General features: G+C 42.5%; 1 protein-coding gene across 4 annotated transcripts in view; it reads left to right on the top strand.

The window, feature by feature from the left end:
* LOC143733279 (pleckstrin homology domain-containing family G member 1) overlaps nt 1–25,051 on the top strand; it is a 62,301-nt gene that overhangs the window by 17,227 nt on the left and 20,023 nt on the right. For 2 of the 4 annotated variants that reach the window (XM_077224922.1, XM_077224921.1), the window contains exon 2: nt 18,396–18,856. In XM_077224922.1, coding sequence (XP_077081037.1) covers nt 18,521–18,856 — 336 coding nt within the window. In that variant the 5' untranslated portion in view covers nt 18,396–18,520. Of the gene's footprint in view, nt 1–85; nt 182–1,544; nt 1,633–18,395; nt 18,857–25,051 lie in introns of all 4 variants that reach the window. The other 2 variants (XM_077224920.1, XM_077224923.1) reach the window with 2 other exon arrangements.

Below are 25,051 nucleotides of genomic sequence, written 5' to 3'. Positions count from 1 at the left end.
AGGACTCTCTGTTTAACTAAACGTGTGTGTGTGTGTGTGTGTGTGTGTGTGTGTGTGTGTGTGTGTGTGTGTGTGTGTTGGCAAGTTGTGAACTGAGAGTATTCATTTGGCTTAGTACATGCTGGTGGGTGCGTGTACCAAACAGAAGTCCTCTACACAACCTCAACTGACTGAGATGTTTGTAAGTGCATATGCATGTGTGTGTGTGGGTTAGTTTACTTGGCTTTACTGTGGGAACAACATCGCCTTCAGACGTTACCGAGATCAGACAAAACCTTATAGTAAATGATCAATGTTCTTGGTTTGTTTGAAGTCATTATAACTAGATTTAAATAGCTAAGTAGATCTGAGTTTTCTGTGAGCATGGGGTTGTATATGATTTTTACATTGATGCGAATAGTGTTACATTGTAAATAAGGATTTTTTCATTTTAAGGAAGTTCATTTTACTTCAAAATGTAATGTTTGAGTCATTGTCTTACTCGCCATGTCTACTAGCCTTGTAATTATTTGTGCAATTTATTATTATTTTAAGTTAAATCCTACACCTTTTTTTCAGATGTAGAAATGTGTATTGTAATAAGCAAGTGCATGTTTGGATCATGTTGTTGTTGTTGTTGTGTAAACCTCTGTCGCTCTGTCTCCCCCACCCCTAACCTGAATTAGTCCGCCATGGGTTGAGGTTTCTGGGGGGATAATAACAGTTTAGAGTCTGCTTTAGACAATACCAGCACCCCCTCAGGACATCTGTCCCTAAAGCAATACACCCCCCGGGACACGACCCAGCTGGAGACAGCGAGAAAGAGTTTGAAGCGTGTGTTTGAAAGATGGCATAGAAGAATTCATTGAAAACCTGTCAGAACTTATTTGCAGATAACAATTACTCGTTTCAAAAGATCAAAAAGCGGGCGTCCTATATGAGGTTTTACCCCTGGCTTATTTAGAAAGTGCACTGTCAGATAGAAATGTGTGTAACCTTTAGGGCTACAACAGCTTGTCACTGGTCCAGTACCATTAAAAGGACAACTTTGTTCCTCATCTATCCCTAAAAGTTTCATATACCTTAACTCTAAGGTACTAAAATGCACCTATTAGGGGTAGAATAGGTGCAAAGTTATCCTTTTAAGGGTTCTGCCCAGCTGTTGTACAGTCTACTTTGTCTGCGTGCATTTGTGTGCCGTATACAAATGTCAAGTTTAGTTTTCTCTGAAGCAAATCCGTCTCAGTGAAATCTAATATGTGAGCAGCACAGGCGGACGTGTGTGTGTGTGTGTGTGTGTGTGTGTGTGTGTGTGTGTGTGTGTGTGTGTGTGTGTGTGTGTGTGTGTGTGTGTGTGTGTGTGTGTGTGTGTGTTAGTATGTTCATTCATGCAGGATAATTCCCTTTGTCACATTCTATTCTTTAAATGCATTCAGTCCTCTAAGAGAACCTCTTACCAACCTGTCAGTAATTGGTTGTTATAAATGTGTAATTACCATATTGTCTTTAAACACACACTGTGTTATACATGTGTAATAAAGCGTGTGCATGTTATATTATCCTAGAGAGGGGAAAAGTGGATCCCACTTTTCATCTGGGAATAGAAGCACACACACATGAAAGATGGTGATCCTCCAGACGGGGCACACACAGGTCAGATGTCGTACCGGAGATCATTACAGAAAGTCTGATCTATGATCATCCATCCATCAAGAGCGTGGATGAGTCCGTCCGTCTCCCGTATGGAATAGTTTTTGTGGTTGATAAATTGATATGTAAGATTTTCCTTGGACTGCAGTCGGGCTGTTTTGTCTCGTCCCGTTCTTTGATGTGTTATAGTAGATAGAGTGTCTGTCTGCAAGTAAAACGTATTGGAAAAGTATGAAATAACTCTCTTTCTTTCTACTGTGCATCAGGTCTTTAAAAAGTTACTGAAGTGATGATGAGTTAGAATGAATGTTCAGAGATAGAATGAAAAAAAAAAAACATTGGGTTAAAAACTACAATGTTGGGTTAATTTTACCCAGTGAATTGGGTTGATTTAACCCATTAACCCATTTTTACTATAGTACTAGCTTCTTTTTTTTTTTTTTTTTTTTTTTACTTCATACATGAATTAATGTTTATGGATTAACTTAAATGCTCTAAACTTTAGAAAAAAGAAACACTCCACACAACTACTGGTTTGCATGGTAATTCTTTTACTTTTATCATATTTTACAGTATAGCATGTTTTATATAGTTTTGAATACATATGTGACCGTGGACCACAAAACCAGTCACAAGTCGCACGGGTATATTTGTGGCAATAGCCAACAATACACTGTATAGGTAAAAATTATCGATTTTTCAAAAATCATTATTAAGTAAAGATAATGTTCCATGAGGATATTTTGTAAATTTACTACTTTAAATATATATAAAGTATATTTTTGTAAGGAAATGCAGCAAAAGCGAGAACATAAATAGACAACTTTAAAGGCAATTTTCTCAATGTTTAGATATTTTTGCACCCTCAGATTCCAGATTTTTTGAATAGTTGTATTATTAGTACTTGTGTCATATCTTAACAAACCACACATCACTGGAAAGCTTATTTAATCATCTTCCAGACAAGGTATAAATCTCAATTTGAAAATATTGACCCTTGTGACTGGTATTGTGGTCCAGGGTCCCATTATCGCATACATTTAAGCCCGTTTAACAAATATTAGAATTAAAAATGAAACATTTAGAGGTAATTCAAGTGTAATGGACCAGTTTCCACCGTAACGCCGCTGGATCTCTTGCTGGCACTTCTGTCATGTTCAGCGGGGGAACTTCTGACTTCAGACGTTTCACTCTCAGCCGAAATAGGCTGTGACTCACCCAGTATCTGGGTAACATTAAAAACTACCCAAACACTGGGTTGTTACGTCTGACCCAGGATCTGGGTAACACCCAAACACTGGTTTGTCACATCTGACCCAGGAGCTGGTGACACAAAAACTACCCAAACACTGAAAAAAATAACCTAAAGAAATTTCCCCAAAAGGCTCAACCCAGGATTTGGGTAGAAAAAAATAACCCAAGATGTTTTAGAGTGTTGAGAACATTCTACGATCAGATCTTCGATCGGCCTGATGACTTCTGGGAGATAATGGGCCGGTCTGATTGCAGGAAATGGGCAGTGAAGAAGAGCTATTTATAGAGATGATTACTCTATATGAGTCATTATGTTTGATTGAGAGATAAGAAAGGATTTTTCTCAGGGTCTGAAGAAGAGGAGAAGCTTGGAAATGTTTTCGGCATGTTGTGAATCCGTTACACGCATTCCAGCTCCAGAAGTCGTGGTGGAGTTCCAACATGTTTCAGAGACCAGAATAGACCTTGTGTTGTGTGCGCGAGTGTGTGTGCTGCCCTCGTGCTGGAGAGAATTAATCCCATCGGTTATGGACACGCAGCTCATGGCTGCAAAACACACACTGTCGTGGAGATATCAAGAGCAGGAGAGCTTTGTCGGATTGTGTGCATGTGTCCGATTCTTTTCATGTGCAGTGATCAGAGATCTGTTAAAGCAAACCTGACGGTGTGAAATCTTTGCGTTTGCATTCGTTTTACGCAATAGGATATGTTATAATGAATACACAACTGACAGAGTTTGAGCCTGAGAATGCACTGCATGGTATGGCAGACCATCATTTTAAACATATGCAGTGCAACATAATATATTAGTGAAAATCTGTCAGTGACGCATACGTGGAATTGAATTCGCAAACTGACGCACTTGTTTGAGGCCACATTGGATAATAAGTTCTTCCGAGTGAATTCAGCTTTAAAGGGGTGGTTCAGGATTTTGGACATCGGGCCTCATTTACAAGTTAGCCTGTGTGTTATTTACCAGTGGAGTCAGTTTTCGAAAATGTTCACCCAGTCCTTCCAGTTGCATAGTTCGCCGGTGCTAAGCTAGCACGAGTCAATGGTATTGGTTAGCCTACCATTAAAACAGTTTGATCCACTCCACAGTTCACCAAAAGCACATCAATTATAACGCCAGACTATCGATGTAAATGTCTGTTGAGAGAATAATGTTAGAAATCAAACAACCCTTTCATCGCATTGCAATAGTTATACTTTGTTCCCTGTATTTATCAGCATAGTCTACAGCAGCGGCGGAGTGATATTAAGTGATATTAAGCCGGTCCACATGACAATCACGCAAGTGTATTTAACTGCCGCTGACACTCGTCATCACTACAGAAACAGAGTTTATTTCAAGAATAAAGCAACAAGACATAGGCCGTGTGTCCACCAAAGCGTTTTCAGCCGGCTAAAAACGCTAGGCGCTCTGCTGAAAACGCCCAGCTGTGGGTTAAATACTCGCTCAGCGCCTCGCTACGCTCATGGCGTTTAAAAAACGCGGCGCTCCCATTGAAAACAATTAGAATTTTACGCCAGGAGCGTGAAAAAACGCTTTGGTGGACACACGGCCTTATGATTATGGCCACGTTTGAAAGCCATGACAATGTTTCGGACTTTGAAGACGATGAAGATGAGGAAATGTTTGTTATTATAAGAGAAAAAATTCTCCACTATGCATTGAACTGTAACGTTATCTCCACCAACGTTGTCGGTGTCGATCTATCAGTTATGAAAGAGTAGCTTCATTAGCTAGCTAACGTTAGAGTAGCCTAACAAAAGTTATTACCTGTTCATCGGTAGCTGTTGGTGGATCTGGAAAAACGGCTGGAACTGCATTCCAACTCAGTGACTTGTTATCGTTTCGATCACTTTGTACAAAGTCGTCTGATCTAAAATGATCGCTACAAATTCGGGCTTTTAGTAGTGTCTCTGTCGGCGTCTCCTTATCCAAGCCAGCAGCAAGAAGCCACAGTTGGTTCCTTTCTGGATCTCTTACTGGAAATCTGGTTTTTGGTTTATTTGTACAATTTCTAAAACTACAGTGAATAACCATTTTGCCAATTCTTTCAATTCCGATCGAAGGTTTCAAAATCGAGGCTACTTGACGTTCCGACTGTAACGTAGTGCGATTCTGTTGTGTTTACTTTCCGGCGCAGTACTACTCCCGGGGCAAAGTAAACTTCCGCCGCTGCTGAGAAACTAGTTCCTGTAAATGTAATGCGATCATCGAAATATATTTTGATATGTCAAGCTACATTGAGTAGTTTGATTATCGATAGTCTGGCGTTATAATTGATGTGGTTTTGGTGAACTGTGGAGTGGATCAAACTGTTTTAATGGTAGGCTAACCAATACCATTGACTCGCGCTAGCCTAGCACCAGCGAACTATGCAACTGGAAGGACTGGGTGAACATTTTCGAAAACTGACTTCACTGGTAAATAACACACAGGCTAACTTGTAAATGAGGCCCGATGTCCAAAATTCCGAACCATCCCTTTAAAGATTGACCTTATCAGTCTGAGCGGATAGACACGTCCAACAGAAAAAGATACAAAGCATAGAACAAAAAAAGAGTGAAAACATGCATGCATGTGAGGAAATACTGATGATAATTAAAGGAAAAAGTCTGTCATCGCTTGATGTTCCGACCCTGGATTTTTTCCTTTCACAAACACAAAAGGAAAATGTAGGCACCATAAAAGCACCATAAAATAATCATAAAAATAGTCCATATAATGCATGTGTTATTGCAAGTCTTCTGGAGCCTGATTAGCTTTGTGTGAAGACCGAAGTTCACTGATAACTGATAACTCAAACTCCCAAATATCATTTACAGAATGAAAGAAAATAATATGGGTTTGTAAATGAGTAACATATATATATTTTTTTTTAGCTAAACCACAATTAAGAATGGTGCATCACATCACATCACATATGACAGCAGAATTTCATAAGAACTTAATGTTAAATGATCCATTCAAAAATCATCCGCAGTCAACCATCTTAAACACGTTCATAATAATAATGTTAATGCTTTGATGTTCTCGCAAGCTTCTAATTTCAGTTCCTGCAACAGTTCACGGGTCAGAACAGAAATACACACACCTCACGAGCTCACATTCCCTGCAGATGTGTGTGTGTGTGTGTTGAAGCATGACTGCAGTTTGATCTGAATGTAGGTCTACATGTTAGAAGGAATATAGCAAAAAAAAAAAAAAATTTAGAAACATATAATTGTACATATCTGATAGGCTACCAATAAGCAGAAGAGTAGACTTTACGACATCTTTATGAGTGTGTGTTTGGGAATGATAATATTTTTGCTATGTGTGCGGTAAGGAAATGCTTACTGTGCACAATGCACACACACACTGCAGACTACAGCTCACACACACTGCAGACTACAGCTCACACACACTGCAGACTACAGCTCACACACACTGCAGACTACAGGTCACACACACTGCAGACTACAGCTCACACACACTGCAGACGACAGCTCACACACACTGCAGACTACAGCTCACACACACTGCAGACTACAGCTAACACACACTGCAGACTACAGGTCACACACACTGCAGACTACAGCTCACACACACTGCAGACTACAGCTCACACACACTGCAGACTACAGCTCACACACACTGCAGACTACAGCTCACACACACTGCAGACTACAGCTCACACACACTGCAGACTACAGCTCACACACACTACAGACTACAGCTCACACACACTGCAGACTACAGCTCACACACACTGCAGACTACAGCTCACACACACTGCAGACTACAGCTCACACACACTGCAGACTACAGCTCACACATTGCAGACTACAGCTCACACACACTGCAGACTACAGCTCACACACACTGCAGACTACAGCTCACACACACTGCAGACTACAGCACACACACACTGCAGACTACAGCTCACACACACTGCAGACTACAGGTCACACACACTGCAGACTACAGCTCACACACACTGCAGACTACAGCTCACACACACTGCAGACTACAGCTCACACACACTGCAGACTACAGCTCACACACACTACAGACGACAGCTCACACACACTGCAGACTACAGCTCACACACACTGCAGACTACAGGTCACACACACTGGAGACTACAGCTCACACACACTGCAGACTACAGCTCACACACACTGCAGACTACAGCTCACACACACTGCAGACTACAGCTCACACACACTGCAGACTACAGGTCACACACACTGCAGACTACAGCTCACACTCACTGCAGACTACAGCTCACACTCACTGCAGACTACAGCTCACACACACTGCAGACTACAGCTCACACACACTGCAGACTACAGCTCACACACTGCAGACTACAGCTCACACACACTGCAGACTACAGCTCACACACTACACACGACAGCTCACACACACTGCAGACTACAGCTCACACACACTGCAGACTACAGGTCACACACACTGCAGACTACAGCTCACACACACTGCAGACGACAGCTCACGCACACTGCAGACTACAGCTCACACTCACTGCAGACTACACACACTGCAGACTACAGGTCACACACACTGCAGACTACAGCTCACACACACTGCAGACTACAGGTCACACACACTGCAGACTACAGCTCACACACACTGCAGACTACAGCTCACACACACTGCAGACTACAGCTCACACACACTGCAGACTACAGGTCACACACACTGCAGACTACAGCTCACACACACTGCAGACTACAGCTCACACACACTGCAGACTACAGCTCACACACTGCAGACTACAGCTCACACACACTGCAGACTACAGCTCACACACTACACACGACAGCTCACACACACTGCAGACTACAGCTCACACACACTGCAGACTACAGGTCACACACACTGCAGACTACAGCTCACACACACTGCAGACTACAGCTCACACACACTGCAGACTACAGCTCACACACTACACACGACAGCTCACACACACTGCAGACTACAGCTCACGCACACTGCAGACTACAGGTCACACACACTGCAGACTACAGCTCACACACACTGCAGACTACAGGTCACACACACTGCAGACTACAGCTCACACACACTGCAGACTACAGCTCACACACACTGCAGACTACAGCTCACACACTGCAGACTACAGCTCACACACACTGCAGACTTCAGCTCACACACTACACACGACAGCTCACACACACTGCAGACTACAGCTCACACACACTGCAGACTACAGGTCACACACACTGCAGACTACAGCTCACACACACTGCAGACGACAGCTCACGCACACTGCAGACTACAGCTCACACTCACTGCAGACTACACACACTGCAGACTACAGGTCACACACACTGCAGACTACAGCTCACACACACTGCAGACGACAGCTCACGCACACTGCAGACTACAGCTCACACACACTGCAGACTACAGCTCACACACACTGCAGACTACAGCTCACACACACTGCAGACTACAGCTCACAAACACTGCAGACTACAGCTCACACACACTGCAGACTACACACACTGCATACTACAGCTCACACACACTACAGACTACAGCTCACACACACTGCAGACTACAGCTCACACACACTGCAGACTACAGCTCACACACACTGCAGACTACAGCTCACACACACTGCAGACTACAGCTCACACACACTGCAGACTACAGCTCACACACACTGCAGACTACAGCTCACACACACTGCAGACTACAGATCACACACACTGCAGACTACAGCTCACACACACTGCAGACTACAGCTCACACACACTGCAGACTACAGCTCACACACACTGCAGACTACAGCTCACACACACTGCAGACTACAGCTCACACACACTGCAGACTACAGATCACACACACTGCAGACTACAGCTCACACACACTGCAGACTACAGATCACACACACTGCAGACTACAGCTCACACACACTGCAGACTACAGATCACACACACTGCAGACTACAGCTCACACACACTGCAGACTACAGCTCACGCACACTGCAGACTACAGCTCACGCACACTGCAGACTACAGCTCACACACACTGCAGACTACAGCTCACACACACTGCAGACTACAGCTCACGCACACTGCAGACTACAGCTCACGCACACTGCAGACTACAGCTCACGCACACTGCAGACTACAGCTCACACACACTGCAGACTACAGCTCACACACACTGCAGACTACAGGTCACACACACTGCAGACTACAGCTCACACACACTGCAGACTACAGCTCACACACACTGCAGACTACAGCTCACACACACTGCAGACTACAGCTAACACACACTGCAGACTACAGCTCACACACACTGCAGACTACAGCTCACACACACTACAGACTACAGCTCACACACTGCAGACTACAGCTCTCACACACTGCAGACTACAGCTCACACACACTACAGACTACAGCTCACACACTGCAGACTACAGGTCACACACACTGCAGACTACAGCTCACACACACTGCAGACTACAGCTCACACACACTGCAGACTACAGCTCACACACACTGCAGACTACAGCTAACACACACTGCAGACTACAGCTCACACACACTGCAGACTACAGCTCACACACACTACAGACTACAGCTCACACACTGCAGACTACAGCTCACACACACTGCAGACTACAGCTCACACACACTACAGACTACAGCTCACACACTGCAGACTACAGCTCACACACACTGCAGACTACAGCTCACACACACTGCAGACTACAGGTCACACACACTGCAGACTACAGCTCACACACACTGCAGACTACAGCTCACACACACTGCAGACTACAGCTCACACACACTGCAGACTACAGCTAACACACACTGCAGACTACAGCTCACACACACTGCAGACTACAGCTCACACACACTACAGACTACAGCTCACACACTGCAGACTACAGCTCTCACACACTGCAGACTACAGCTCACACACACTGCAGACTACAGCTCACACACACTGCAGACTACAGCTCACACACACTGCAGACTACAGCTCACACACACTGCAGACTACAGCTCACACACACTGCAGACTACAGCTCACACACACTGCAGACTACAGATCACACACACTACAGACTACAGCTCACACACTGCAGACTACAGCTCTCACACACTGCAGACTACAGCTCACACACACTGCAGACTACAGCTCACACACACTGCAGACTACAGCTCACACACACTGCAGACTACAGCTCACACACACTGCAGACTACAGCTCACACACACTGCAGACTACAGCTCACACACACTGCAGACTACAGCTCACACACTGCAGACTACAGCTCACACACACTGCAGACTACAGCTCACACACACTGCAGACTACAGCTCACACACACTGCAGACTACAGGTCACACACACTGCAGACTACAGATCACACACACTACACACGACAGCTCACACACACTACAGACGACAGCTCACACACACTGCAGACTACAGCTCACACACACTGCAGACTACAGCTCACACACACTGCAGACTACAGCTCACACACATCCATATATCTATCTATCTATCTATCTATCTATCTATCTATCTATCTATCTATCTATCTATCTATCTTTCTATCTATCTACATGTATCCATCCATCTATCTATCTACATGTATCCATCCATCTATCTTTCTATCTAGGAACAAAGTACTTGCATCCACTCAGTCTCAAGGCTTCATGGGAAAACACTATACACATTTTCTTCAGAAAATGGGAAAAATTAGTTAACGCTTGTTTGTGTGAGTATTAGTGTTTATTTGATGTTATGTGTATTTTATTTAAAACTAATCCACACTTATTGTGTGTACGCTGCAAGGGGTGCAATAGACATCTCATTTACTGTGAATTAATTACAATGTATTGGGTATTTAAATCTGCATTATAGACGTCACCATGATATCAGCCATGGAAAACCCTTCACTGGTTGACCACTGGTGTGTTTAGAGGAAAGATAGAGTAAAAATAGGTTAAATTGGACGTACAGGCTTCAGGAAACGCTCAACTGTACAGCTTAGCTCACAGCTGGATGGACTTCATCTCAAAGTCTGTATTTAAAACTTTTATTGACGTATCCAGCTATATATAAACACACACACACACACACACACACACACACACACGACTAAGTTTGGGACTCTCAAAATCCAGTAAACTATAAAAGCCCTGTATTCACGGGCCGCCCGGCCTGAACTCCTTCAACCCTCTGAATGTGTGTGTAACTGTAAAACGTGCACCATTCATCTGAAGAGGGCTGTTGGGGGAACTATTTGATGTTGTGTGTCTGATGAGCAGACGAGAGTGAGGCAGAGTGTGTGTGTGTGTGTGTGTGTGTGTGTGTGTGTGTGTGTGTGTGTGTGTGTGTGTGTGTGTGTGTGTGTGTGTGTGTGTGTGTGTGTGTGTGTGAGAGAGAGAGAGAGAGAGAGAGAGAGAGAGGTCTTTGTCCTTTAGTCTCCTCTGAATTATGTCATGTTTGAGTCTCCCAGCAGTGGCGCTCAGAGGGGGGCAGACAGGAGGCTTAATCCTCCTTAAACCCCCCTACTTACTCTCGCCCCCTTCTTCATCCTCCATCCACCGTTCACTGTGAGGAATGGATATGTGTGTGTGTGTGTGTGTGTGTGTGTGTGTGTGTGTGTGTGTGTGTGTGTGTGTGTGTGTGTGTGTGTGTGTGTGTGTGTGTGTGTGTGTGTGTGTGTGTGTGTGTGTGTGTGTGTGTGTGTGTGTGTGTAAGCCATCATTGTGATATGAAGAGAGTGGGAAACTGAGTCCAGCTGCCCGCCTTCTGAGTCACACTGTGAGCAATGAAGCTTCTAAGACCTACATAGAGCTTCATAAGGCTTCAGCAAATAACTTAACAAATCCACACAGACACAACAAATAACGTCCTTAATTGTGGTAATGATTTAGGCATACTGAATGATAAAACAGGTTAAAAAAATCCCCTAGATTTCTTATTATTTTAAAGCAGTGAAATGGGCCAGAATATCATATGACATAGAGACTTAAGGCGTGTTTATTTGACCAGTAAGAAAAAATCTTGAACACCCTAGAAACCACTTATCAATGTAATGTCAACAGACCCTATTGAAAACACATAGCAACTATCTAGAACACCCCAGAAACTACCTTTCAATTCTCTAGCAATCACCCGGAACACCTTAAAGGGATAGTTCACCCAAAAATGTAAATTCTGTCAGTAATTACTCTCCCTCATGTTGTTCAACCCCGTAAGACTTTCGTTCATCTTCAGGACACAAATTAAGATATTTTTGATGAAATCTGAGAGCTGGATCACTCCTCCATAGGCTTCTTAAGGGATTGCAACTTGCCAGCCCCGAAAAGTTATTAAAGACATCGTTAAAATAGTCCAAGTGACTACAGTGGCTCAATCTTAAGTTTATCAAGCGACGAGAATACATTTTGTGCGCAAAAACAAACAAAAATAATGACTTTATTTCAACTATTGATTTCCTTCACTGTGGGCCTCGAGTCAGTTCACTAGTGTAACAGCGTAAGCTTCTGTGTTGTACGTCACACGTAGGCAAACTATTGGCCGACGCTGGTCATGTGTGTGATGCGTGTGACGTACAACACAGGAGCGCTGCGCTGTTACACTAGTGAACTGACTCGAGGCCTACAGAGAAGGAAATCAATTCGTGTTCTGAAGATGAACGAAGGTCTTACGGGGTTGAACAACATGAGTGAGAGTAAACACTGACAGAATTTACATTTTTGGGTGAACTATCCCTTTAACAACCATCTAGCAACCACCTAACAACACCATAACAATCACCCAGATCACCCTAGCAACAACATATGCAATAACCATTCAGGACAACATAGTAACGGTCTTTTAATTTTCCAGCAATCAACCAGAACACCCTAGAAACCATTTAGTAATGCCTTAGCAACACCCTAGCAACCACCCAGAACACCCTAGCAACTGTGTATCAGTTGCTAGGGTGTAAAGGTTATAAATATAACTGTGAAAAGAGCATACATAAAACAACTAAAAACACTAGATATCAGATTTAGCTGTAATTTAAGCTGGTGAAACCCAGAATCCTCTGCTTAATAAACCAAAGGCTTCACGCTCTTATGCTCTAATTGGTTGCAATTATCAAAGTGAACAAGATCTTACAAATGTCTTTAAATTTATTTCACACACACACACACACACACACACACACACACACACACACACACACACACACACACACACACACACACACACAGACACACACACACACACACACACACACACACACACACACACACACACACACACACACACACACACACACACACACACACAGACACACACACACACACACACACACACACACACACACACACAGACACACACACACACACACACACACACACACACACACACAGCCTTGTTTTGTTCTTAAACCATTGTTTGGTTTCCAGTTACCTCTGAGCTTCTTAGCCTTTGAAGTTCAACAGCACACGCCATGCTTGTGTTTATTTCTCTCTCTCTCTCTCTCTCTCTCTCTCTCTCTCTCTCTCTCTCTCTCTCTCTCTCTCTCTCTCTCTCTCTCTCTCTCTCTCTCTCTCTGTCTCTCTCTCTCTCTCTCTCTGTGTGTGTGTGTGTGTGTGTGTGCGCGCGTGCATGTACATACAGTATGTGTATAAGGTTGTAAAGGCACGAACAGCTGTTTTTTACAGGGTGTATCACTGACACTGACTGTGTGGGTAAAAGACTGACAAACAAAAGTAGTTCCAGTCATGTGATAGTTGGGAGTTTCTCTGGAACTGGAAAACTGTCTATACAAACAAAGATAAAGAAGCACAAGCTACTGTCTATGTTGCTCACAATTCAGCGATTAGTTTGCATGAGCTCAAACTGTGTGTATAGTAAAATGAGAAAAGTAATCAAGTCTATCATGACAAAAGCCCCATTAAGCCTCTTCTTCAAAATGCTAAAGATAACGTCAGATGAGAAGAAGACGTTTTAGAGACGGAGCAATTGTCTTACATTTCATCTTGACTTTAACTGCAAGTTAAGGCCTCTTTACGCTAAAAAAAATTATGATGGGCTAATTGTAAAGTTTTAATAATCTTTTTTATTCTATCATCATTGGAATCACTTTAAAAACTTTTTTTTTCCCTGTTGATGGGCGATAAAAACATTGACAGCCAATCAGAATCCAGCAGACTTTAAAGAGATCGGGCATTTAAAGTGGCAGACAACAAAACTGCTGTGCTTATTAGAAAAAAGCTTATAAACAGAACGTGTGTTATCATCCGTTCGTGTGGACGATTATATTTATAGTTGGTGTGAACGGGCCTTTACGCCGAAGAAATGAAGAGTGCTTTCACACTACGCACTTCTGTTGCGCTCCCAGGTTCGGTTGACGTCAGAGTTCGGTTCGGCTGAATGACGTGGACACTGTTTTCTGCGTTGTGGGGTATGGCTTATGTGAACTCCGGTATGGTTCGCTGCTGATATGAACGCATCATGGAAGTGAACCGCAACTGATGACATGTGATTCAGGATGACATGTTTGTGTGTCTTCTATTCACTTTCCTGACTATTGTGGCTGACGCAATGCAAGCAGAAAAGAAAAGGACTCCCGCGTTCTTTAGATAATGTGCTTTTTGAAAACAAAACCAAAGGTTCAAGCCCCCCCCCCCCCCAGAAGGGCCGTTTACACGACACCGTTTCCAACTAAAAACAGGAAACTTTTTATGCGTTTTGGCCGTTCATTTACACAACACAACAGTGTTTTGGAGGCCTGAAAATGCAAACTTTTGAAAACGAGTTTGTAGTGCAAGTTTTTGAAAAACAATACCATTATCATCTCTGTGTAAACAACAAAAACATGAATTTGTGAAAAACATGACATCATGTGCATGTGTATCACATGTTCAGTCTATTACATTGTCATATCTCGCCTGTTATGACTGGCTGTTCTGCACTTTGTGCTTTTGTTTTTAATATGTTAAATGCTTTAATTTGACATGTATTGGTTTGGATTGATATTGGTCTGCTATATTAATATTTTACAGGTACAGTGTATCAGCACTGTACAGATAAAGAGTACAGGTCAAGTTAATCAAGGTAAAATCACAAAGTCAAATGCAACCCTATTAGTTTATTAAAAATGTTTGTCTAATATCCCGGAATTTGAGCTTTTTGTCTGTGACCTCATTGCACGATTTGCTTATGACCTGATTATTAAAACTGCGCTGTAAATTCTGCTGTGTCAGACTTCAGTGTAAATGAACTACAGCAGACAGTATATTCATTATATGGGCATGATGAGCTGGTAATAGTCCTGGGCTGTTGAAAACACAAAGCGGTGTGCCATCCTCATCATGCTGGAAGGAAATAAAGTACTCTTAAAAAGTTAGTATTCTTGTTTTATGACTGGTCATAACTCCATTACATAAAAAGGTAGATTGGTTTAATTTAAATCCGAAAAGTAAGAATGATTCCCCCTTGACTTGACTGTTATATGTTTATGCAACTCTTCATGGTTGGTTCATGTAGTTGTCATTAGCACTTCCAAAAACTAGTTTGCTGCTTTGCTGTCAGGCATCTATATATCCCAACTGAACCTGATTATGAACCTGTTATTGCTGCCATGCTGTTGTTGTTAAACTGTATCTTGATAGAATCAGTCTCTCATATGTTTTCAGTCACACACCCACACACACACACTGGCTGTTCTTCGAATGGTCAATGCAACTGTTTGTGTGACGTGACACTTGACCTGTCGCATTCCCACCCCTGCTGTGAGCATGGGACCGTATGTACGATTAATATTAAAATGCCCAAGGTGCCCAGATGGGTTTTTATGCCTGGTGGTGATTTTCAGTCCGTTCGTGCTTTTTCCAGCTAATATTGGCCACATCCCCGTGTTCAACAGTCTTTTGACCTTGTGAGAAAAGAAAATCCCTTCCTAAATGTGAAGGCATACGTTTTTATTTCTAAAATGAAGATAACATGTTGTTTGCTAAATGAAATCTTGAACTTAGCAAAGAGCAAATTATATTAATAAAAGAGTCAACGTTGTGCATGCATTTAAAGAGTACTTATGGAAATAATATACTTAAAAAGAATTAAGTAAATGTGTACTGCTAAATGTACTGACAAGCACAGAGATTTAATGTCATTTCTATGGAAACTTTTGTCATGTATTTAAATGTGTGCAATTAAGCATTGTAATTGTTGAGGTGCAATTATTAAGTTAATTAAAATTAAAGTTAAATTATCAGCGAGTGCAGTTTTTTTAATTATACTTTAAAAGTTTAAAGTACCTTACAAGTGCTCATTCAATACATAAAGAGGTGCATTTCTTTTTCACAAGGGTATCTTTCTTAATCTTTTTTTTGTTTTTGTAAATTACTCTTAAAGTAGCATTTTCAGTTCAATTGACAGCATTGTATACTGTATTGTATAATGCTTTTTACAATAAATATAGTTCAGAAAAGTTTTACAGAATGAAATATTTTGTGAAATCTCAAGTCAACAGACCCCAGACCAGCACAACCAGCTCTCTGTCTGAAATGATGTGTTTGTGATTGCATATTTGGTAATAACAGTGTGCAGACTTTTTGTATTTTAATAGGTGAAACATTGCAAAAAAGTTTCAAATTGAATCACAACAAATAAATTAAAATAAACAGCATACAATAGGCAGACAGTGCACAAACACACCCACAGAAGTTTATTTTACTCGAACATGACCCCCACCAAAACACACAACCTGCAGTGAACCCGATGCATGAAAAGGCTTTAACAGAAACAGACACACTCATGCATATTTCCAATAGTTCAAACTGCAGTAAACATGCAACACGCAAGCATATGCATTTACTTGAGATTGTGTTTGTTGGTTGGCGCATCTCATTTTGTGTTTGTTTTTCTAGTGAAAGTGGGTCAGTGTGTGAGTTTGGCTTGCACAGGAATTAACCAATCAGAAGCTAGTTTAGACAACCAAGAGCCAATCATGTGGCTTTTTTTCTGGAGCCCTGGATAATATGGATGGCTCCGTGTTGAGTGAGTAATGACGGTGATTATTCATAACTGGCAACTGAGAAGGAGACATGTGGTTGACTGCAAGACAAAAAGAAAGTCTTATATTCCCTGGAATCCCTTTATATGGTTTTGTTGTCGGAGAGCGATTACTTGTTGCATTTGACTGGCTTCCATGATTCGATTTGGTGTGAATTGTATGAAATATTGTTATTCAACACTTCACTTTGTCCCATATATACAGTATATATTACCCCTTTCCACTGCCGTAATTTACCTATTGTGTCAACGGAGTGTAAAAATGACCACGTTACACTGAGTTGATTGTGTGTGCACACCTGTGCTAGTGTGTGTGGAGTGGGTGCGTCTGGATGGTCTTACAGTGTTGTGCTAGTGAGTCTGAGAATAGACAGTCCGCAACCATACACGTGCACACACACACACATGCATAAGCACACACACACATGCACACACACACACGGTCACACAGAGCTCTCTTTCATTTCACAAAGAGAGTAAAATGTCTCCATTACACGTTAATCTGCTCATTAAAGCCTCTCTCTTTCAGTGCTGGCCTTTCTCTTGTATAAAAGGCTCTGCATGTGTGTGTGTGTGTGTGTGTGTGTGTGTGTGTGTGTGTGTGTGTGTGTGTGTGTGTGTGTGTGTGTGTGTGTGTGTGTGTGTGTGTGTGTGTGTGTGTGTGTGTGTGTGTGTGTGTTTGTGTGTGTGTGTGTGTGTGTGTGTGTGTGTGTGTGTGTGTGTTCTCATGGTAATTCACTTGAAGTGATGTGGTGAGTGCCTGTCAACTGCTGTTTTAAGACACATCTGAATCATGCCCAACATCAGGGACTCTATAGCAGTAAAAGCTAATACAACTAAATAAAATAAACACTTATAATAAATTGTCTGTAGAAAATGCGAATGGTGCTTGCTATGCTACTCTACACCACAGTTCAACCCGTAATCCCATAACCCTAATCAAAGCATTACTGCTAAGATGTTGTGGGAGTTGTTTTGTCTTTTGCGTGGTTTCTAGGGTGTTGCTTACTGTATTATTGTATTAACCAATTAATTAATGTATTAATAAACCAGTATTAATTAATGTATTAACCAACATGAACTAATCATGAGCAATACATTTGTTACAGTATTTAGTAATATTTGTTAAAGTTAGTTAATAAAAATACAGCTGTTCATTGTTTGTTAATGTTAGTTCACAGTGCATTAACTAATGTTAAAAAATACAACATTTGATTTTAATAATGTTAGTAAATGTTGAAATTAATATTATCTAAGATTAATAAATGCTAAAGAAGTATTGTTCATTCTTAGTACATTTTAACTAATGAACCTTATTGTAAAGTGTTACCGAATTATCGTATCGCATTATTTAACAAGATATGGGAAATTGCAATTTCCTTCAATATCATCTAACCACTTTGGGATTTTTATCTTTCAGAAGATTATCAATTCTCCCCTGATGTTTTACCGCCACTCCCGGAGGTCCCTGTTGGAGGGCCGGTCCTGAGCCAGGCGGGACGTCCCGTCAGAAACCCTGCCCCGAGATATTGCTCCTCACGCAGCATGGACTCCACGCAATGCAGCGACCGACCCGTGAGCTACGGCTCCACGTCTTCGTCCGCCTCCTCCCGGGACAGCCACTGCTCGCTGGGGGGTCGGCCCGTATTAGGCTCCACCCCTGAGCGGGATCATGATTCTGGAGCCATCCGATTGGAGCTGGTGCCTGCCCAACAGCTGGAGGAGGAGGAGTCAGGAAGACAAACGCCTACACCCACCAATCAGGGGGATGCAGAGATTCAGTCACCAGAAGGACGTAAAGTCCAGTATGTGGACCGAGTGGTGGAGGAAATTCTTGAAACGGAAAAAACCTACGTCCAGGACCTTCGCAGTATAGTCCAGGTATGACAGACACAAAACATGTGCGGTCACTTCCTGAGCCTGACATTTAACCAATCACTGCGTCCGAAATCGAATACTGTATAACAAGTACTACATTTGGTTTGAAATGTTGTATACGCGACCAATAAAAAGTATGTTCTATATAGTATGAATGTCCGTAGTATGCACAATGTGATGTGAAATTTAAGCCCTATTTGCACTGGATTATATTATCTGGGAACCTCGTGTGATTTAGAAATTACCCCCCCCACATCTGAATTTCGTGTGGCGCATTCGCAAGGGATAAGCGAAGCCTGTGATTTTACTCGAATTTACTGACTAATCTCCCGGATATGATGTCAATAGGCTATTGCTTGGAAATGTCTTGTTGTTATAGCTCTAGCTGTATGATATATCATAAACAGAAGAATGTGCCTTACCGCACGCTGCTATACATGTCATCCATCTCCATCTAATCATTATTTTTGTTTTTGCTCTACTGATGGTTTTCAGCTTTCTCTTTCTGCCAATTGTATAGTTGTATGGTGTGTATAGCGATTTTACCCAGCACCCAAAATACTATCTAAACACTCGAGCCTCCATTCTTCGCGAAAGATGGATGAAAAAGCGCACAGGAAACAAAAACCTTGAAAAAATTAGCTATAAACGACCCCGCCAAATCACAGAGATGCCGATTCGCACGGGACTGATATTATCACAGGACCTCGTGTGCGGGTAATATGGTAGATCATTTTGCGGGGGAATTTTTACTTTACAAATTACAGACATGGCCGATTCGCGCGGGATTAAGATCACAGACAACCTCCGCAATTATTACAAATGACTAGAGGTCACCATGTAATACTTATCCCGTGAGAATTTGGCTTTAGACAAACTACCGTACATTTGTCAGGTTGTCATTGTTATGTGATCTACCAGCGTCAGTTGCGCCGCTTCACTTCCATTCACAAATCCTCTCCTGTGGCCTCATGGGATAGTAAAGGGAAAGTAAAGTGCGCACTTCAGAGTCTCGCCGGAAGTAGTACGTCATATGGGTACTTACTATGAATAGGGACATACTTCTTTTGTCACACACTGTTTTTCGCCAAATATATAGCAGTGGTTCCCAAACTGGTGTACGTGAAGTAATTTTGTATGCGAACAAAATGCTTTGAATGTTTTGTTTTGCCATTCATTTAGTTCTACTCCACCTTAGAATAACATTGAACCCGAGCATGTATTGCTAATAGGCTAAATGCAATATTTCCCAAATATCAACACGATTGCAAATGTGACATTGATTTTATGAAACATCTCAACAAACCAAAAGTTAATATTAAGTGACGTACATTGCAAACACAGTATTGGCAGTATAGTTTGCTCAATTTTGCAATGAAGTAATATTTCTAATGAAAGCCACAGCGGAACACAGCGGTGTTTCGTGATCGAATCAGCGGCTTTGAATGCATCGATTCAATGACCTAATCATAAATACATCCACTTGCTTCGTTACCGATTGAATGAACGAACATTTTCGTAAGTAATTTCATTGACGAGATTCATCCATTAAAGCGGCAGTAGGGAGTTTTGAGAAAATGTTGACTTAGCCTGAAAATTTGAAGAAGCACAACTTACAGGTACAACCCCCTTGCTCTCTGCTGCGCTACAGCCCTCCCTCCACAGCTCCTCCCTCCACAGCTCCTCCCTCCACAGCTCCTCCCCCACAGCTCCTCCCCCCACAGCTCCTCCCTCACAGCTCCTCCCCCACAGCTCCTCCCCCACAGCTCCTCCCTCCACAGCTCCTCCACCACAGCTCCTCCACCACAGCTCCTCCCCCACAGCTCCTCCCCCACAGCTCCTCCCTCCACAGCTCCTCCCCCACAGCTCCTCCCTCCACAGCTCCTCCCTCCACAGCTCCTCCCCCACAGCTCCTCCCCCCACAGCTCCTCCCTCACAGCTCCTCCCCCACAGCTCCTCCCCCACAGCTCCTCCCTCCACAGCTCCTCCACCACAGCTCCTCCACCACAGCTCCTCCCCCACAGCTCCTCCCTCCACAGCTCCTCCCTCCACAGCTCCTCCCCCACAGCTCCTCCCCCACAGCTCCTCCCTCCACAGCTCCTCCCCCACAGCTCCTTCCCCACAGCTCCTCCCCCACAGCTCCTACCTCCACAGCTCCTCCCTCCACAGCTCCTCCCTCCACAGCTCCTCCCTCCACAGCTCCTCCCCCACAGCTCCTCCCTCCACAGCTCCTACCTCCACAGCTCCTCCCTCCACAGCTCCTCCCTCAACAGCTCCTCCCTCACAGCTCCTCCCCCACAGCTCCTCCCCCACAGCTCCTCCCCCCATAGCTCCTCCCCCACAGCTCCTCCCCCACAGCTCCTCCCCCACAGCTCCTCCCTCACAGCTCCTCCCCCACAGCTCCTCCCCCACAGCTCCTCCCTCACAGCTCCTCCCCCACAGCTCCTCCCCCACAGCTCCTCCCTCACAGCTCCTCCCCCACAGCTCCTCCCCCACAGCTCCTCCCTCACAGCTCCTCCCCCACAGCTTCTCCCCCACAGCTCCTCCCCCCACAGCTCCTCCCCCCACAGCTCCTCCCCCACAGCGGAGCCTGCCGTGAACGCGCAGGCTAGTAAGCAGGACCACCGATGACGGCGTAATATAAACAGTTATGGAACATTCACTTATAGGGACGAAACATCAACAATATGCTTTACATTGACTATGGCCTGCCCATACTTTGACTACAAACTTGGTCCTCAAATCATTATGTATTTTGCAATACATGTAACTTTATAAGGTTGCACTCTTTCTATAAGTTATAAATAGCTACTAAGATAACGTTAAAGGATTTGTTCACTTTTAAAAAAAACTTTTGCTGATAATTTACTCACCCCCACGTCATCCAAGATGTCCATGTCTTTCTTTCTTCAGTCGAAAAGAAATTAAGGTTTTTAATGAAAACATTTCGGGCTTTTTCTCCATATAATGGACTTCAATAGGACACAAACGTTTCGAGGACCAAATGACAGTTTCAGTGCAGCTTCAAATGGCTTTAAACGATACCAGACGATGAATAAGGGTCTTATCTAGCGAAACGATCGGTCATTTCAAAAATAAATAAAAAACTTTAAGTTTTATAAGCACAAATGCTCGCCTTGCTCTGTTCTGTGATGCACGTTCGTGATCCTGTTCGAACTCGTTCATCCAAATGAACGAATCTTTTTTCGAGTCATTTCGTTCGTTGAATGAACGAAATGACTCGAAAAAAGATTCGTTCATTTGGATGAACGAGTTCGAACAGGAGAGTCACTAACTACGGTACGCGCTCGCGCTGTGCAAGAGAGGGGTGATCAGCGCGTACACGAGCGTGATTGACACTGCTAAGACATTCCTCCTGGCTCTGATTGGTTGTTTCTGACCGGGAGCGGTGTATTTCTGCAAATGACAATAGGACCACAGGGAGGAGCCAGAGGAGCTTGATTTTTTCCACAGATTATCTGTCTCATATTCTACTTTCAGGACATAATGACAATTTTAACAAATATTTGTTTACAAAAGCTACCTACTGGAGCTTTAATAGGACTTTTTTGTACTGTGGAACACAATAGGAGAACTTTTAAAGATTGTTCACGCTGCTCTTTGAATACATTGCAAGCGAATGGTTATTCATGTCAAGCTGCAAGAAGGAAAGGTTTAAAGTCATTCTTCAAACTAGCAGTGCTGTGCATATGTATGTATATGCAGTAACAAATGCCGTTTGGAGTCACTAACATGACCTTGTTCGACACGTCTTGATAGAGTTCAGTTCTTTGAATTATAGCACATTTTTACGTTATTTTAAAGCTTGATAGCATCTGTAACATTTCCTTTTGTGTTCAATGGAAGAAAGTCATGCATGCTTATTTTATGACAGGATGGCGAGTAAATGATGATATAACATTTAGTTTTAGGTGAACTATTTCTTGCAAGTACCTTGCTCAAGGAAACAAATGGTTCTCGTATACTTGGGATCAAAACTTGAACCTTTGTCCTTCACCAAGCAGGCTACCGATCCCATAAAGCATGAGCACTGGAGATGTTTGAGTAAGAGTGTGTGTGTTTCTTTGTGTATGATTTATAAGGCTGTCAAATTTAAAGTGCACATGGCTGTCATTTGACCTAGAGAGCGAGGAGATGAATGCTAAACTCTTCTTCTCACCCTTGCCCTGATTTTCTCACTCTTTCTCGGTTGATGTGAGGATGGAGAGTTTGGGGGGTTGCAAACCCCTTCCCCACCTACTCCTCTATACACACACATTCACAGGCCCCCTGGCACTGAGAGAATGATAGATGGTTCGAGGACAGAATGGAATAAAAGGAAAGCAGACAGGATGGATGGAGAGGACAGATAAAGTAGAGGAAAGTAGGTTAGGAAAACAACTTTAAACACATGCTGCTAACACATGAGACTGCTATACATATTAATACATATTTTATGTAGGCTAATTTAATCATGTTTTCTTTAAGAAATAGGAATGTAGTATTCTTCACACTTGAATTGTAATCTTACTTAATTACAACGTTAATGAGTATGGGACACTGAAACATTTAGCTGAATTCTAGCTTTGGTTGAATTTAACTTAAAATTAGTTTGAGATCCAACAATAGAAGATCCTGCAGACCCCTATAAATCACGATCCTCAGCGGAAGACCCCTGGTTTAACAAGTGTTACCATGTTTATATCTAATGTGCAGATTTTTGCTCCCTTTTTGCAAAATTGTGAGCATATTTTGTCGCAATGATTCTCTTAATCTGACCGCAAAGTTTAAAACAGCATGCACATGTTATGGTAGGTGTTGTTATTGTTAACTAAAACTTAAGCTAAAATTATTTTTAAAATTGTTTTCTTTAATTGAAATAAAGCTGAAATGAATTAAATGAAATAAAATATAAATATTAGATGAAAAGTTACTTGGTAACTCTCTGAAATAAAATAAGTTAAAGAACTAAAATGAATTAATAATAGATTTTTTCATCTTCCTGGGGTGATAGCATCACATTGTTTCCCAGTTTTAAAAAAGAAACAAACCTCTACGTCTGTGTTTATGTGTGAGCGGGGTGTTGACACGGGGTGTTGACACGGGGTGTGTTTTAGAGTAGACACAGAATGATTATTTTACACTGCCTGGGGGTGTTCAGGTAAAGACTGAAAGAATCACTTATCTCGTCTGTCAACCAGAGAGAGAGACATTCGCATGTGGGGCGGAGCAGAAGATACAGCACAAATACAGATTCTGACATGCTTTGTTTGCTTATATTTTTGGGAGAGCTCACTATGGGCTTCTGTAGTTCAAACAATTTGTTCCTCCATCCTTAATGCCGAGACACACTAAGCCGACTTAAAAGAGCAAGTGGCGACAAAAGCTGAATGTGCGACTGTCAACTCTTGCGTTCTTCGCCTGTGTATAAGGAAATAACTGTCTATAACAGCGGGTATCAGTATATATTCATCATTCAAAGAGAGAAACCGAAACTAGGACTGCAGATTAACAAACAGTAAACATAGCAACACTTGCTTACCATTTTGAATATCTATCATGCTGATCTTTCTTCATTACAGGTAGCGATCTATATTCTATAAAAAACAGTACGTAGATGTGTTTCTACAGAACTAGTGTATGAAAGCCTCTGTGCAACTTAAAAGTGGTGTTTATTTTCCGTATCACTGGTATCACCAAATGCAGCTTCTGCCTTTTTGGACGGGAGGTAACAACACTGTCTCGGCCAATGCTTTGTATTTGGCTTTTAAAATACAGTATTTATGGGAAGAAATGGATATTGTGGCAATGAATTAAAGGATTAGTTCACCCAAAAAATGGAGAAAAAATTGCCATTAATTACTCACCCTCATTGGTTCTCGCCGAAGCTCAAACGTGCCCAAGACTTTTCAAATTCATTGTATTAATTTGTACCCTAGTTCTAGTTAAAACAAGGCCACATTTGTTTAATTAATTCCCTCGGTTTAGGTCAATTGTGGCCATGTTTTACTAATTCACTCCTAAGTTAGTAATTCGAACAAAGACATTTATTAGTTCAACATGGCCACTATTGACCTAAAATGAGGGAAAAAGTTCTTAATTCGTGGCCACGTTTTCCCCCCACGTGTCAGAACCACATTCAGGTTCCCTGTTAAATGTCTTTTATTTTGAATAGTGCATGGTTGTGATTGACCCCTA

Source organism: Siphateles boraxobius, unplaced genomic scaffold (assembly GCF_051911475.1).
Source record: "Siphateles boraxobius isolate OS27281-9 unplaced genomic scaffold, OSU_SipBor_1 94, whole genome shotgun sequence".
Lineage (NCBI taxonomy): Eukaryota > Metazoa > Chordata > Actinopteri > Cypriniformes > Leuciscidae > Siphateles > Siphateles boraxobius.
The sequence above is the reverse complement of the archived record's forward strand: the minus strand, read 5'-3'. Positions and strand labels throughout refer to the sequence as shown.